Raw genomic sequence first — 17,244 nt, forward strand, 5'->3', positions numbered from 1 at the left:
ATAGAGATACTGACAGTAGAGATTTTACCCTCGTACTCAAATGGAGCTCTAGCTGTTAATAACCAATCAACTTCCCCCCGTGCATAAAACCCGGCGGGATTAACCTTTCGTGATACACTGATAGATACGCGTATTCCTGGTCCCTTGCATTTCAAGATCCGTAATTGTAACAAGGGCTCATCTTGCCATCAGACTCTTTATATATCCCTCACACACACCCCCCCCCCCCACCCACAGCTTTCCCGTATACCCAACGCCACCAAAGGATTCCTCTCAACGCTCTCCCGAGCCCAGATCCCGAACGGTCAGAAAACAGCCCCAGGAAACTAGAGGATTGAGATCATCTTTCTCAATCCCACCTCACTTTCTTCTCTCGCCTCTTCACCTACCCACACGAGTGGCAGGTGAAACAGGCGACAGGAGAGCTCTCTTCTCCCAGCTTATGGGCAGCAATCTGTGGCGCTACTATCTCGAGAATGACGCCGCAAAGTTCCGGCGTCTTCTGGCACGACCAGGCGGTGGTGGCGTCGCACCCACTGGAATTGGGGTAACCACGATAGCAGCGACATCTTCAAAAAAGTCTGGAGCAAGCGGAAATGGCAATGGTACAATTACACGTCAGGCGCTACGGGAGCTAGATAGCCTAGGGAGAAATGTATTGCATCTAGCCTGTAGTGATCCTGAGGGGCTTCCATTCGTGGATGCGCTTCTAGAGCACCCGTATACGGACCCTTCAGTACCTGATGCTGAATCTGGATGGACAGCGATGCATCGTGCACTTTACCATGGGAACATATCAGCTGTTAGGTCAATCCTGGCGCATAATCCGAGTAATTGGGGGATTGTAAAGATCAAAGACCATGCCGGCGACAGTCCATTCGAAGTCTTTGGAGGTTCAATACAAGGAATTGAGCGTCTACTTGCAGAGGAGCGCGGAATAGTTGTAGAAGAAGACCAACAATCGGATGATGAGGACAACGATGAAAGGTCGGGGAAGGTTGACAGGTCGGAAACTGCGGGTGGCGACGAGATATTCATGTTCGGGTCGAACAAGAACTTGTCACTCGGGTTTCCGGACGAGGACGATCGATCCTACCCGGAAAGACCGCAGATACAGCGTCCACGACAGTTACTGCTGGAACAAGCACAGCTCAAGTATTTTAATAGTGGTGAGAGATCCGAAGATCTCCTTGACGCATCTACTCTTTTCAGTCCACTACATTTCCGCGATATTCAGCTTTCCAAGCTACACACCGCGGTTCTAACCTCCGATCCACATAGCAATTTATTCATTTGCGGATTCGGTCATGGCGGGCGTTTGGGGTTCGGGGACCAGCAATCCACACAGTTTACACTCCGACCGCTTTCACCACCGCTTCTGCCTCCCAAGAGAGTTGAGAGTGTTGCTTTGGGGCTTGACCATACCGTTGCTGTTCTTGAGGGTGGCGAGGTGTGGACTTGGGGCGGGAACAAATGGGGCCAACTTGGGTATGCCCTCCAGCAAAAGACCACAAAGGAAGATCCAATCCAAACAACTCCACGACAGGTCTTTAACGGCCTGAAGCGAGAGATAGTAATTGGATGTGCAGCTTCTCGGATACATACTGCCGTGTTCACGGCCACGTCGCTATTCACGTTTGGGAAGAACGAGGGGCAGTTAGGGATTCTGGATTCTTCGGATGCTAGAACGCTGGCCAGCCAGCCTACTGCGCGGAAGGTTGCGGCTAGTTTCTTGGCTGGGACTGTAATAACACAGGTCACAGCTATTGACAAAGCCACGGCTGTTTTACTTGAAAATCATGAGGTTTGGATTCTAGCCGGGTATGGATACTCCAGACTATCTTTCCCAATTGAGCGGGTCGTGGGATTATATGGGATGAATATAACACGATACGACAACAAACCAAACTTCATCCGGAAAATCACCGGGGGCGGTGATACTTTATGCGCGCTGAGTAGAACCGGCGATGCATTTACCCTCGATGTAGAGTCCTGTTTAAAAGAACGCGCAGAAAAGGGGGCCAAGGTTGGATGGACCACAACCAGGGCGTGGAGTTTGCGTAAAACTCACATGGCGGTGCGAGACGCTGATGTGGGAGAGGATGGGTCAATCATCGTTTGCACAGAATCTGGCAGCGTTTGGAAGCGGGTCAAGCGGGCTAAGATGAAAGAGAAGGGCTTCGGCACTACCGAGAGCGGACGGTATAAGTTCGATAGAGTACCTGGGTTGACGAGGATTACCAGCGTGAAAACCAATAAGTTTGGCGCTTTTGCGGCAATTAGAAGGGACACTGACATCATGAAGGTGGCACTCCTGGTACATCCTCAGATGCTTTGGAGCGATGTCGCCGGATTGCTATCATTCAGGGAAGCCTTTTTGAAGGACAATAGTGAGATTGGAGGAGGCGATGATGGCCATGTATCGGAGGCATGGGGCTATGGACCAAAGCCTAGGCCGGAGGGTTACCAGGATGCCGTATTGTGGTTCATGAAGAAGGATATGGAACAAGAACTACGGGACTTCCTGATACGACTTCCGTTACGCCGAGGAACGGGAGTAGAGTGGGATATGACTATCTCCACGGATACATGTCATGGCGTTGAAATTCCAATCCACAAAGTTCTCCTCATTGCCCGCTCGCCAGTATTTAGAACCCTGTTAGGGGCAGATCCTGGGGAAATTGGACATTTCTTAGAATTTCAACAGAACTCTGGTAGCAACCCTCGCTTGATATTGAAAGGCGTGGACCTACTTACCGTGCTTAACTTGGTGTACTACCTTTACATCGACACGGTCATTGACTTATGGCACCAGCGCGGCACCGACGCTGCACAAACCCAGAAATTCAAAGTTCTTCGGACAGAACTTGCAGCTGTCGCATCAGCTCTTGGGCTGACCCTCCTTGAAAACTCCGTCGGCAGGATGAATTATCCAGCACGCAGTCTTAACAAGGATTTTGAGGTAGCATTGAACACTCACGAGTTTGCCAGAAGTACTGACTTGATTATCGAACTGGCGAAGAGTGAGAGTATTCGTGTTCACTCGGCCATCATGAAGGCGCGCTGTCCGTTCTTTGACGCTCTTTATGGTGGTGGTGCTGATGGTCGGTGGTTACTTGGGCGTCGTGGAGATGGGGAGGCCATCAAGGTAGATATGAAACACGTCAGTAAACCGGTTATGGAGGCAGTCGTGACATGGCTGTATACAGACTGGGGCCCAGAAGGGTTTGATGGCGTGAGAGTAGGTGTGAAAGAGAGCAAGATAGATGATTATTTGGATTATGTGATGGATGTTATGAGTGTTGCCAATGAGCTTATGCTGGAACGACTGTCGCAAGTATGCCAGAAGGTCTTGGGTAACTATGGTATGTAGTGGTATCCTATATCTCGAGGGTGAAATGGTATACTGATTTTTTCAGTGAACACAAGAAATGCGGCACAATTGTTGATGGCGGTTTCTGCCTGTTCAGAGACGGGTTTTAAGGATATGTGCATGCAGTACATATGTTTGAATATTGAGACTATGCTGGAAAATCAGTAATTTCTTCATTCGTCTATTTTATATTCTTATAATAACTAATAATCATAGTCTCTTAGACGATCTTGACGAAGACTTGATGTCTGAGCTTAATGAAGTCATCAAAGACAACCAACGCCGCTGCCACCCCAAATCTCGAGCGGGCAGACAAGAAGAAATGCTCCTTGAGAAATACCCATCTATGGTCGAGTCTTCTGCAAAAGAGAAGAAAGCCTTGATTGCCTTTTACGCGCAGGAAGATGAACTGGCAATGGTCTCTACACTCAAAAAGGCCGGTAGCTACCCGCTAGAAATATCTTCTACGCAACAGCTTCCGAATAAAGCACGTAGAAAATCCGGTAAGGAGGGAAAGATGGCGATAAGCAACTCACCGCTGTTGAAACCTTCAAACACTGGTGGAGATTTAATGTTCCATATGGATGACGAGGATGCATCATTGAGTGCGGGGCGGGGCAACGGGAACGGGAACAACCAGATTCCAAGCCCTCCATCGAGTCTTCCGAAGCCTGATGAAGGAATTTGGTTCAATTCTAAGGGCAAAGAAATCGCTTCACCGCAGTCCAAAAATACGCGTCAACCAGCCCTTGACCCGGTCGTAACACCCAAATCATTTCCAAAACATACCCCGCTCACCCCAGAAGGTCCAGCTTCAAAATCATGGCGTGCAACGATGATGCCAGACAAGTTGCCATTGAAGGAAATCCTAGGTCACGCTTCCCCGAGTACTGGAAAGTCCAATATCACACTAGGATTGTCATCTTCGACACCAGAAAAAATATCACAGAAAGAGCGAAAACGGCAGCAACAACTGCAGAGTCAGCAACCAGCTGGGCCTGAGATCGCTTTGACGCCTGAAAAGCCGATGCCGAAGATGTGGCAAACACCAACCGCCGTATCCAGAGTGAGCTTAAAGGAAGTTCTGATAGAGGAGTCTTCGCCCACAACATCCCGAGCCACTGCCGCTCGCCCTGGCCCTTCGAGAGTCGAAATACAAAGAAGTATGTCCACGCCTCCACAACCAATAACGAGAGCATCGACCCAGGCAAATATACCTACGTCTCCACCGCCGACCCCCCACAAACTAACGCCACAGAAAACCCCTTCTACTTCAACTACAGCGCAAGCCCAACCCCAATCGGCATCGGCTTTCGTTCCTCCAACGCCTTCTCCCCGCCCGCAGCGCCCTGAAGCGACGTTGCATCTCTCTCTTGCAGATATTATGTCTCAGGAAGAGGTTCATAAGGAGATCATGAGGGATCACGTTGCAAAGCGTAGCTTACAGGAGATACAGGCAGAGCAAGAATTCCTAAGATGGTGGGAGGCGGAGAGCGAGAAAGTGAAGTTAGAAGCGGAGAAAGCGGAAAAGGCGGCTACTAGAGAAAGCGGGCGAGGTAGGGGAGGTAGCAGAGGTAGTAGAGGTGGAGGTGAGAGTGGCCCGAAGAGAGGTGGACGAAGAGGGCGGGGAGGGGGCGGTGGAGAGGGTGGAAGAGGTAGGAGAAGTAAAGGCGAATCAAGTAGAGGCGCAGCAGTAGTAGCAGGGCAAGGGAGCTGATAAAGAAAAAAATATGTCTATAGAATAGGCATAGCTAAAAGCTTAAAATCAATGTTTTTGCTACGAAAACCATCTGAGTAAAAGACTCCGGGAAATTGGTGCTCATATGAGTTTTAGAAAGGCTTGACATATGTTAGGGAGACCCGAATCAGAGGCTATACAGTACAACGAGCATTGATAAAATCTCTCCCAAAATATAAGTACATGTAGTTTATCTAACAGTATACATATAATCGTCTTCATGTGATGTTTGAAATAGGTCAATGATTAAAAATAATTTGTGTGGGCTTGGCTCACAGCTGCTCACTCGATTTCTCAAAACACTACATGAACACAGGTCTGGGAAAACTTGACTTATGGGCTCAAACCTAACAAGCTCAAATCAGCCAACCGATCCACCCAAAAGCTTCTCCTACTGATAGAGAATGTTCTAAAGTGTCTATACTATATCTCTCAGAAGTTCCTTTAGTCAGGAGGAGGCTCTACATCAAGTTGGTTGAAGCCTACTGTTGTAAGATTCAAGAAAAAGATTAAGCGAACACTCTTAAATCTTTATTGTGGCAGCACCATGAGAATCTTTGCCCTTGATATAGTCTATCTACCTATTCCTACTTGTTTCCTATATCTGGTGATTGTGTAGAAATTGATTTCCTTTTTGCTGGTTGTTGCGTTGCGTCCTGGCCCTTCGCCAACCATAAGTCAACTTTCGCCGATAAACCGTAAGAGACGCTATCCACCTGCAGCTGGCCCTGGATCATTATTGTATCTCATGCTTTATAGTAGAAGAGACATTTTTGCGCCCATAGTAGTTTACTATATAAGTACATGTAAATACTTACTGAGCTCTTACACTACACCTAGCGGTGATTCACAGATGATGTGAACAGTTGTAGATAAGAACTCCAATAATAGGAAATAGGTATTCTATGGGATCCCATTTTGTCATATATCCGGTTTCGGTGATGCGTTAAGGGCTGGACCCTGATCTACAGGCACTCTGTGGCTTGACTTGCGCCACATCTAAACCTATTTTAGATAATTATGGCGGTGTTTGTTTGTTGTCAGGGAAACCTAGCGATAAGTTACTCACCTAGCAAACTTGGGGACATCCTTCCGATAACGTTTGCTATCTTCCTAATCTCCTCTCATAAACATCACCATTTCCATATTCTCATAAGATAACCTCAACCATGAGCTCTCCCCCTAACCTACCTCCCTCCCGTAAGCCCTCCTCAACCCAGAATGCTGCGGCTGGACCTTACGGGCCCAGGAATAATCTCAATTCAACTCACGAACCTTCTTTCCTAGATGGCGTGGACAAGACACTTGAAACACCAAAATTTGGAACTACGCCGAGATTATTCGACTCTACACCGAAATATGACTCTACACCGAAATTTGGGTCGACGACGCCCATGAAGTCTAACTTGGGTCCAATTCCCTACCGAAACCCCCAGGATCATGCAAGGGCTCAACGTAAGTTCTAGCTAATAGGCTTCATACTTGTACATCAATTATAATCCTAACTTGTTATTAAGAAGCTCCAAAACCTTTCATATCAAAGGTTCAAGCCCGTAGCGAAGAGTTCCTTCAGCCTTTGCCACTGAAAAACTCCCGTGAGAACTGGAGACACTCTTCCACTATCGATTTAACAAACAAATCAGATGGTGATGACGACGAGCCTGTTATCATCCAACGCCCACAAGCGTTTCCCACATTTCATTCTGTTAACCGTAGGAACGATATTGGATCAGGGATCACGGGTGGATTTTCTTCGGAAGGTGGTCGGAAGAAGCTACCTACATATTCTATTCCTGGCGGTGGTGCAGTGCCAGGTGCTAGTGGAACATATCATGGCGGGGTTTATGTAGACCATGAGAAGACCACTGAAAGCATCAAGGAATTATTGGAGGGGGTTAATGATTCAGTTCCTCTTCGGAAGAAGAAGGGCAAAAAGGAAAAGAAGGTTGATGATGAACTAGCTTCTATGATGGAAGAAAAGGTTACCTTGGGCGAGGGTTTGCAGGGGGAAGCCGAACAAGAAAAAGAGGAGGAGGATGATGAAGACGAAGAGGAGGAAGACTCTGATGTAGTTGAGGGTTTAAACGTCAAATTACTTCCGCATCAAATTCGGGGATTGAAATTTCTTCGTGGCAGAGAAGAAGGAAAGGCAAGAGGTGGGATATTAGCTGATGATGTATGGATCCTCGTTTGTATACCTATTTATTTCTGCCAAACTAACTATATACAGATGGGCTTAGGAAAAACAATACAGACTATTTCCCTTATACTCTGTCATACACATCCTTCGCATCCAATCGGCGGGGGTTCTTCCCTCTCCCCAGAGTCCAAGAAAGCAGCCATAAGGCTTCCGTCCGACCTCGAGAAAGGGACTCTTGTTGTTGCACCTTTGGCTTTGATAAAGCAATGGGAAGCTGAGATTGAAAGACGCACCGAAGATTCTCACAAAATGCGTGTTCGCGTCCATCACGGCCCATCACGGGCCAAAGACCCGGCTTTACTACGGAAATACGATGTCGTTATTACCACATATGATGTCATTCGTTCTGAGCATAAGGATACCGAAGGAAATGGAAGACCCGTTGGCTGTTTTGGACTACGTTGGTGGAGGATTGTACTCGATGAAGCGCACACAATCAAAAATAGACTTGCGAAAGGATCATTGGCATGCTGTGCTCTCCAGGCAAGATTCAGGTGGTGCCTTACAGGTACACCTTTGCAGAACAAGATCGAAGAACTGCAGAGTCTAATCAAGTTCCTGAAGGTGGCGCCTTTCGATGACCTTGTTGTGTGGAAAGAGCAGATCGCAAGACCTATGAGTCAAGGTCGTGAAGGGGTAGCTATTGAGCGACTCAGAGTGGTGTTGGGCGCTATTATGTTGAGGAGAACTAAAGACGTTCTGAGGTCAGATGGTGATAAGCTGGAGGCTGCAGGTGGTGAAAACAAGATGAAGATGGTTAAGAGGAAGGTTGAGAGTGTAGTCACTGAATTCGATGAAAAAGAGAAGGAGTTTTATGAAAAATTGGAAGCAAGGACGGAAGAGAATCTTGAGAAGATGCTTAGCGGGTTCGGTGTTGGTAGAGGATTAGGAGGTGTCAATATGACGAGCGCTTTGCTCTTGCTTCTAAGATTACGACAAGGTATGTTCTCGTCGACTAGAGTTAATTTCTCCCAAACTAACACATGCAGCCTGTAACCATCCAACTCTCGTTGCTGGAAAAATTGTCAAGGATAAGGATTCTGGGCTTGGTCTAACTACACCACGGAAGAAAGCACCGAAATCATTAGTGCAGGACGAAGCACTGGATGATGATCTTGCAGGCCTAATTGGCGGACTAAGTGTCGACGCCAGGAAATGTGATGTTTGTTTCTCAGCATTAACTAAGGAGGAGACACGAAAGGGAGAACCTAGGTGTAGGGATTGCAGGGAAGATCTCAAAGCACTAGAGAAGGCATCAAGAAAAGAAGGTGGAGGGGAAACCGTAAAGAAAGACGCTGGCAACGTCAAGAACAAAAGAGGCAGATTGGTGGTTCTTGACAGCGATGATGAAGAAGAGGAGGAGGAGGACGATGGCGACTATGGCAACGGTACCAGAGAGGAAAAGAGAAAAACGATTGCAGACGATGATGACGACGAAGGAAGCCAAGCAGAAGAGGTGGACGAGGATGAAGATGAGGATGATGGAGATACGAAACCCCGGCATCACGATAGCGAGGACAATGGGGGCAGCCAGGCAGAAGAAGGGACCGATACATCAGATGATGATGGTCCAATCAAGCCGAAAACAAGACGACGTCCCAGAGTTGTCGATTCATTCATCGACGATGATGAGGATGAGGATGAAGATTACTCGGAAGAAGATGAATATTCTAACCTTGTCATATCAACGAAAATCAAGCGGCTCTTACAAATTCTTAAGAAAGAGTTGAAAGAAAACAACAAAACAATCGTTTTTAGCCAGTTTACAAGTATGCTGGACCTAATCGAACCCTTCCTCCATAGGGAGGGTATTGCGTTCGCAAGATACGATGGGAGTATGAAGAATGATGATCGTGAGGCCAGCCTGCGAAGGTTGAGAGGAGAGGGCGAGTACGCGAATAAGAAAGGAGTAGAAAAGGAATTCTGTGGTGTACTTCTGTGCAGTTTGAAATGTGGGGCCCTGGGTTTAAATCTAATTGCTGCTTGTAGGGTGGTTATATTAGAACCATTCTGGAATCCTGTTAGTACACATACCCATTCGATCAATCATACTAGCTAGCACTAACTTATCTTTCTGGGTTTAGTTCATTGAGGAGCAAGCTATCGATCGTGTCCATCGTATTGGTCAGATAACAGATGTAGTTGTCTACAAGCTCACCGTCGCTAACTCTGTTGAGGAACGTATCTTGAAGCTTCAAGAGCAAAAAAGAGACCTTGCCAAAGCTGCATTTGGAGATGGAGACGGCGGACTTGGAAAGGCAAAAGCTACGAAGCTGAGCATGAAAGATATACTGTATCTGTTCAGGCGCGATGCAGAGACGGCCTCAGGACCCGGGTCAGCTTCCACGGCGGGATTAGGAAGTAGGGCAAGGGTCCTTAAGGATAGGATTAATGACGATAGAGAGAGGGAGAGGGAAAGAGGTGTAGGATACAGTCGTGAAGTCCCGGGAAGATATACTAATACCGAAACCGAGGAACAACGTCAAAGGAGGAGGGCGGCAGAAACAAATAACGTTTTTGGAAGGCGATAAATATCACCGCGAGAGATTGACTTCAACTTTCTTTTTGGTGGGATTGAAAATGGGCTAGTACTGTTACTGTATAGAGTATTAGTAGTTACAAGTAGAGTATCATTGTCATGAGTTCGTTCCATTGTGGGCAGGATAAGTTATTTCAAATTCGACAGACTATCAATATGCTGTATTTGTTCGGGTTATATCAAGCCTTGATGGTCTAGTGGTATGATTCCTGCTTTGGGTTAGCTTAAATGCAGGAGGTCTCCGGTTCAATCCCGGATTAAGGCCTGTCATCTTTTTTTGGTTTACTCAGTTATGGTTTGGGGTCACGAAACATGGGCAAACCTGTGTCGCCAAGTCGGTCTTTTTAAGGCCCTGTTCGGTTGCAATCTGTGGATGGGTTGCAACCAAAACTGGCAGTGTTGGTACCTCTATCTACAAGCTACATCTTCACGGTGTTAGCTCGAGACTCACCAAGGCGATTTTGTAAACGTAGAACATCTCAACCCTCTTCATTCCAAGTTTGCTTCCAATCAAATGATACTTCTCTTTTGTACAATTCTTTCAAATAAAATTCTTTCACTACTTTCTAAAAGCTATACCACTCTCAGATCAATGCTGTTGCGACTTGAGTATTAGGCCCTGTTCGGTTGCAACAATTATAGTACAGTCGTTCACCGTCTCTTGACGAATACTGCTAGTTGACGAACAGGGGGCTTTGGGCTAATAGAAATCAAAAGGACTGGTGATCTCGAGGCTTGGCTGTTGCTTGACTGTTTCTTGCCATACTTGGAATCCCTGTTCGTCAAGTGGCAGTATTCGTCAAGCGACGGTGAACGACTGTATTGGCTCAATCCATAGAATAAAAACCCAGAGGTGTTCGGTAACCACCTCTTATTACAAAAGGACCATAATTTGAACTTCACCTCGGCAGATGGTTTTGCATGGACTACATGTAAGTAAGTGCCACATACAAAGCCACAACAATAAAAAATTTAAAAATTTCAATTTTTGGGCAGCTGTGAGCTTTCCTATCAATAGATCTCATACTAACACAAAATTGAAATTGGAGTGATGGTGATGGAGTTGTAAAACCCATTATTGTATTGATGACAAGAAGCGATGAGGGCGAGTGAGCTTCAAGAATAACAGCTCGTCCTCTCCAAGTGCTCATGTACCTACCTACACTCACAGGAAAAAGGTGGCGAAACAAGGAGTGATCACAAACGCGGTTAAACAACCATGGCTTTTGAAGGGAGGCCGTACAAGGCGTCAAATATATTTCAGACTTACTATATACTCTCTTTCTCATTTTGTAGTTCAAGTACTTCTCGTCATTGGGGTTGGTGTTAAGTGCAGGTGTTTCCTCACCTTTTTCCCGTGGGTGTACATAGCTTTGCGGCTGAGCTACTCTTTATCTTTATAATAAGTAACGCCACTGAATATGATTTGGATACTTGATCATGCGAGGTTATACTCTAATTAATTGAGATTTAAGCGGTTTTGTCCCTAGACTCATAGCAATCCTTGATTGGCTTGAGAGAGCTCAAATACAACGATGACTAAGCAATGCAGGCTTGATGATCTATGACACTCAAACCTATTTCACGATGGACAATGACAATAATACAGCTATTTCTACCGCCGTCATATATCATCAATGACTTGTCGATGTGCATACAAGCGAGGTCTCAGTTTGACCGTGGTACCTTATTGTTACATGAATGCGTATTGTACATACATACATAAAGAAAGGAAGTGGTATCCGTCATTAAAAAAGGGTATTTTTATGGAAAAAACAAAGGAAAAGAAGGGCCTTGAAAAGGCGTACAAAGCATGCTATCAACTAGATTTTCTTCTTTCACTTTTTCGCTACCTTCTTCCCCCGTTTCAGCATCTTCTTCAAACCACCTAAGTATAACCAAGTGCAAATGAATACGACCGCAAAATTAAAGACTATGAAAGCCCAGAAAATACCAAAATTTCTCCAGTGATGCCTATAATAGATATTAAAGTTTCTCGCCTAAAAGATACATCTGTTAGTATAGATAAAAACAGGCGTTACTATGATTGTAATTATGGAAAGTAAACTTACAAATTCATCTCCGTCAGAATATTGGCAAAACCTGCACTCATTTCCAACCTCCTGAACATACCCTCCGGCTTGCCTAATAAACGCAGTAGTATAGTTCTCACACGATTGCCCAGGTGGTTTCGGGATCCTCGCCAATTCGTTCTCAGAACATCTAACAGGCACGTTGTGGACGAGGACACCCAAGAAGCCTTCTACTAGGTAGGTGAATGGGCTGACGCGGTATACGAAATGCCAGAATTTTGGAATACCAGCAAATGGTATGACAACACCGCAGAATGAAACGACGAAGAGGAAAAATACCGGGACAAGCAAACTGGCAAGAAGTTCGTTCGGCGAAAACGAGGCGATAGCTTGACCAAAGCTGACATAGTATAGTTCAAACCTATTGTATCATTAGCTCTATGGTTCTCCAAACACGCTGTAGACGATGAAATAACTAGATAAAACTTACAGCATTAGTAGCATCCATGTGTACCCAACAGTAAAACTATCTCTTGGGAACCCGACAGGGAAAAACCAGGAAACAAAAAACAAAGTTCCAGCTACAATTGAATAGGGTATTTCTACTAAAATAGCAGCGATTACAAAGGCAGACCAGTGATAGATTTTTGAAGAGCTTTCGCGAGCCATGAAAAGATCCCTTAAATGCAAATATTTTGGCTGCAACTGTTGAATAAGTGGTGGGGATATGGTGAGCACCATGAACACACTAAAGAGTCGAGATTGCATATCAATCGAAGTATTTCCAAGCTTGTAGAAAGTAAAGGCATTGAAAAGACCTGTGAAAATGTGGAGTGCGAACTTTCCAACGACGTATTCCGGTGCTCTCCAGTACGACACAAAGGTTCTTCTCACAACCGCCAAAACCTGTGTGAACCAAGGCATAGCAAACTCGCGGTCATCGTGGGTTGAGGAATCAGCTTTAGAACGTCGATCTGAAACAATTTGTTCAATTTCACGTGCTCGCTCGCTGTGTTCGTTGGAGTTCGACCAAACTTCACCCCAGTCCTTCTCCTTTCGATTGGGATCTCCAGCACCAATTGCTTCGAGCATATATTCTGCAGGGTTTTTATCCTTAGGGCACTTAGGCGCGCCGTTGCCTTCGAAATACTTGATCATCTTTTGGGAATCCTGCCCAAGCTCTCCGTGATAGACAACGCGTCCACCCTTCTTCAGAAGAATCAAATCGTCAAAATTCTCAAAAAGGACTGCACTCGGTTGATGAATGGTGCAAAGAATGGCCTGGCCAGAATCCGCAAGCTTCCTCAAAAATCGTATTACATTAAACGCCGCATTTGAGTCAAGGCCTGAAGTTGGCTGCGATATTATTAGAATGTGGCCTTTGTCTGCAATGTGTCTGCTGATAGCTTACCTCGTCGAGAAACATGAGAAGCTCCGGTTTACTCGCAAGCTCCACACCAATAGTCAACCGCTTTCTCTGCTCTTGGTTCAAGCCATTGCCCTGGGTTCCAACTGTGGCCCCTGCGAGCTCGTCCATCTCAAGAAGATGAATTATTTTCTAGGCCTAATTAGCTGGCATTCCTTTGGTCTCCCAATTTATTGGATGCATACTTCGACATAATCATACTTCTCCTCAGTAGACACCTCCTTTGGCTGTCTTAGTAAAGCAGAGAACCGTAAGGCCTCCCTTACAGTTGCAGTCGGCTCGTGAACATCCTGTTGTTCCGCAAAACCAGTAGCGCGGGCAAATGAGAGAGGAAGAGGCTGGCCATCAACTAGGAAAGTGCCTTCAACCACACCAAAGCTGATACGCTGAGCCAAAGTATTGCTGATATTTTGTTAGTAAGTTTTTGGTAAAAAGGTATAAGAATCATACAGAAGAGTGGTTTTTCCGGCACCTGATTCTCCCATCAAGGCAGTGAGTCTCCCAGGTTTAACATATCCTTGGACATCCTGTAAAAGTGTCCTGTGTCCATTTTTAACTGGAATAGTATATGTAACTCCCTGCCAGGTAAAGATTGTATCATTCTTTGCGACTGCAGCTTCCTCGGTGCGATTATTACTTTCCTCATTGCCGATCCTACCAACTTCTTTCTCTGCAGCCTCTACATCCACGGAATTACCCTTATTCATAGCATTCTCAACATGCGTTGGGGCTTGTCCTCTCTTGAATACGGTGACAGCTCCTCCACCCTTATTCGGCTTCTTCAATTCCAAACCCAGTGCTGTCATAAAAACGAAGAAAAGCCAAAACGCTATGATAAATCCGACGTTTCTCCATAAGTGTGATCTTGTATAGGTAAACTGCGATTGTATGTAATCTGCACCGTTCACAGTGGTGGATCCGGGCCGACCGCCTTGCAAAAGACAAGATTGATACTGTGGCTGAACACCAGGACCAACTGGTACCAGATACGGCGGCACACACTCGATCTCCAGATTGTAGAACTCATTGGCCATGAGAGCCTCAAATCCATACTGGATAGGATTGATCCACCTTATCCAAGAGAACCATGGATGCATAGATGAGGGCGGGATAAGATAGCCTATGACAACGTGAGCATAGCTAATTCCATATCAGTATACCGGATCGCCTTACCTGTGTAGACAACCAAGGCTTGAATTGAGACACCAGTGATCCTAGTAGCAGCATCCAAATTTGAAGAGAATGCCCCAAGCATTCTAAAAAATGAATACATCGACAATGTAACGAAGAATATAATCAATAAACTGATGAAAAATTGGGACGCGGTACGTTGCAATCCGGCCATAAAGTAAATGACTATGTTCCATATGAAGACCTGAATAAAGCAGAGGGGTAAATCGACAAGGACCAAAGCTATGGCATATGCGGATGGGCGATAAAATGAGCTATAAACGTTATCAGTATATTATGTAGTTTTATAGGTCTTTAACAGATAGGATCATACAAGCTCTTATGTTTCATCAATATCGGAATAGAATCGAACGCCGCCGTAAGTTCTGCTAGGGCTAGCAAGGCGTTGAATAAAAGGGTAAAAAACTGTTTTCAATGAGCCCAAGCCGTGTGGTGCCAGAAAGTCACAACTTACCAAAACACCTCCACGAGGGAACACTCCGGCCGCATTCTTAGGCAAATTATAAAACAGAGACCCAACGATTAAACTTTGGAACAGAATTCCTCCCCACTTTCCCCCCAAACTCAGTGGATCACCTCTCATCACCTTAACCTGTCGTTTCGTGCAAGCGATAACCTGTTTAGGAAATGAAATGGTGTAATTTTTAGTTTTCGTTTCCTTTGACATCTCCTTACTCCTTTCCTTCTTTTGCTCCTCGAGAGTACTCTCGAACTCTTCGATATCTCCCCTAGTGTGCGCAGCAACCTCAGACGCAACATATGCAGCTTCGAGTTCCTCTGCTGTACGTGGGACCCTATCTTCCCACCCTCTTTGATTTGTCGCTCGTGCTTGTCAGTGACAGAGGTCAGGAAATCTGCAGTTGTCCATCGAGGGTGACAAACGAAACCCAAACTCTCAAAATGGGCCTTCGCATTCTCGGTAGGTCCAAAGTAAGCACACCTTCCTTCATCAATAAGAATAACTTTGTCGAAAAGTTTATATAAACTCTCTCCTGCTTGGTATAGTGCAACCAGGGTGGAAATGTTTGCCATGTTACTCAAAGTGCGAAGCGATTCCACATATTCTATTGCCGTGCTGGCATCTAGCCCTTTAGTGGAGTTGTCCCAACATTGGCAAGAGGCTTTAGTGACTATTGCTTCTGCAATAGAAACTCGTTTCTTTTCACCACCGGAGACACCGCGGATAAGTTCGTTCCCTACCTTTGTGTCAAGGGTGTGTTCGATCCAAAATAGTTTGCTGACGACACGGAGAAATTCGTTGACATATTCTTTTCGAGTCTCGCCCTCCTGCCGGGAAGCCTTCCCTGGCGTACGTGTCTCAAGAGCGAACTTTAGGGTTTCCTTTACAGTTAATGTAGCATAATGTAGATCTAATAAATATAAGTTAGAAGCATGCTCCTACTGATGGTATCTCATGATAATACCTTCTTCAGGATTGTAGAGGACTTCGCCACGAAACCTTTTGGCCATCTCGCTGCTGTCAACTCCACCATAAAGAACGTCGCCCGAAATACTCTCATAGCCGTTTCTCTGGTTACCGACAACCTTCAAAAATGTCGAGCAACCTTTTATCATTGTTAGTGCGTAATTCAATCACTTATCAGTACGGCTTGTACTCACCAGATCCCGGCCTCCCTAATACTAACAACATCTCGCCAGGTCTAACGCATCCTGTAAAATTATTGAGTAAAGTCCTGATTGGTGGCTTCCCGAATCCAGCCTTAGAACCCTTAGAAAGAAGCCCCCAGAGTGCCCTGAAAGGACCCAAAAGTAACCCTCCATTGGTTGGCTGGATGCTGGCCCCTAATCCTTGGCCTTTTACGGTCAAGTTCTTAAAGACAACACCAAGATGACGAGCTTTCTCTTCTTGAGAATCGCTTTTACGAGAACTTCCGAATATAGATGAAAGAAGCTGCTCAATTTCTTGCTTAGATCCCTGCAACTCTTCATGATGCGAGGAGGCGTTAGTTCTCCGCCGTGAGAGAATGCGAAAGATTTCTTCTTCCCCAGTTGCTGGTCCTACTTGTGTGGACTCTCTACGAGCGGGTGCTGGATGGATGGGCTGTGTGGTGGTCATATTTGCAAGGTCATGAAGACTACTAGATGCACTAGAATAGTTTGTAGCATCATTTCCCTTTGCTTCTGTCCCGGGGTCATCATCCACAATTGTTTGATCTGACCCGGTTTGATTTGAATGCCGCCGAGCATCCTCGTTCAGTGTAATAGGTGCTAAACCGGCCTCTAAATCGGAATCTGCTGCGAGGGATCCCGCCTCTGGGAAGGAGTAATCCTGTGTATTAGAAGCCCCGGGGGTCGAAGGCCAACGACCTGGGATTCCTTTTGGTGTAGGAAGCGCAGCCATGCTATGTTGTTAGATTCCACAGCAGCAGCAGCGGCCGTAGATAAATATATTTATAGGAGTAAAGAGAGAATGGTAGTGGTGTACACTATTGATTTACAAGAGAAGGCTTCGGTGGCTTCATAGTCTCTATTATACTCAGAGCCTTGATGTCCATATTGTATGTGGGAGCCTAGAGCGGTCTAGAAAAGAGGTTAATTGGATACAACAAGGGCAGCGCAAGGGTTCATACACAAGGGCCACTGGACATCAACCTCTATGCAGATTTTCGTTAACATAAACGTCATGACTTTTGAAAAAAAATAGTAAGCGCATTTGTGGAACTGTTGATAGTGACTAACTTTGCGATTGTTGTTATTAGTCCCAATGATCCAGATCGGCAACT

General features: G+C 45.7%; 3 protein-coding genes across 3 annotated transcripts; 2 read left to right on the forward strand and 1 right to left on the reverse strand.

Annotated features, from left to right (window-relative positions):
• Positions 1-442: 442 nt before the first annotated feature.
• Positions 443-5,090, forward strand: LAJ45_01776 (uncharacterized protein; the record flags this gene model as incomplete). The annotated part of the gene is made up of 3 exons (XM_046111369.1): positions 443-3,365; positions 3,420-3,537; positions 3,590-5,090. The coding sequence occupies 3 exons, from the start codon at positions 443-445 to the stop codon at positions 5,088-5,090; spliced, it is 4,542 nt and encodes a 1,513-aa protein (XP_045975313.1).
• A 1,190-nt stretch (positions 5,091-6,280) lies between these two features.
• Positions 6,281-9,842, forward strand: LAJ45_01777 (uncharacterized protein; the record flags this gene model as incomplete). The annotated part of the gene is made up of 6 exons (XM_046111370.1): positions 6,281-6,311; positions 6,399-6,566; positions 6,629-7,287; positions 7,342-8,251; positions 8,301-9,331; positions 9,396-9,842. 6 exons carry the CDS (start codon positions 6,281-6,283, stop codon positions 9,840-9,842), a joined length of 3,246 nt encoding a protein of 1,081 aa, XP_045975314.1.
• Positions 9,843-11,688: 1,846 nt separating this feature from the next.
• Positions 11,689-16,862, reverse strand: LAJ45_01778 (uncharacterized protein; the record flags this gene model as incomplete). The annotated part of the gene is made up of 12 exons (XM_046111371.1): positions 11,689-11,850; positions 11,923-12,304; positions 12,374-13,239; positions 13,295-13,441; positions 13,495-13,711; positions 13,760-14,429; positions 14,483-14,754; positions 14,814-14,905; positions 14,955-15,228; positions 15,294-15,870; positions 15,925-16,065; positions 16,121-16,862. 12 exons carry the CDS (start codon positions 16,860-16,862, stop codon positions 11,689-11,691), a joined length of 4,542 nt encoding a protein of 1,513 aa, XP_045975315.1.
• Between the last annotated feature and the right edge of the window lie 382 nt (positions 16,863-17,244).

This window comes from Morchella importuna (assembly GCF_003444635.1).
Source record: "Morchella importuna strain M04M26 chromosome Unknown Morimp01GS003, whole genome shotgun sequence".
Taxonomy (NCBI): domain Eukaryota; kingdom Fungi; phylum Ascomycota; class Pezizomycetes; order Pezizales; family Morchellaceae; genus Morchella; species Morchella importuna.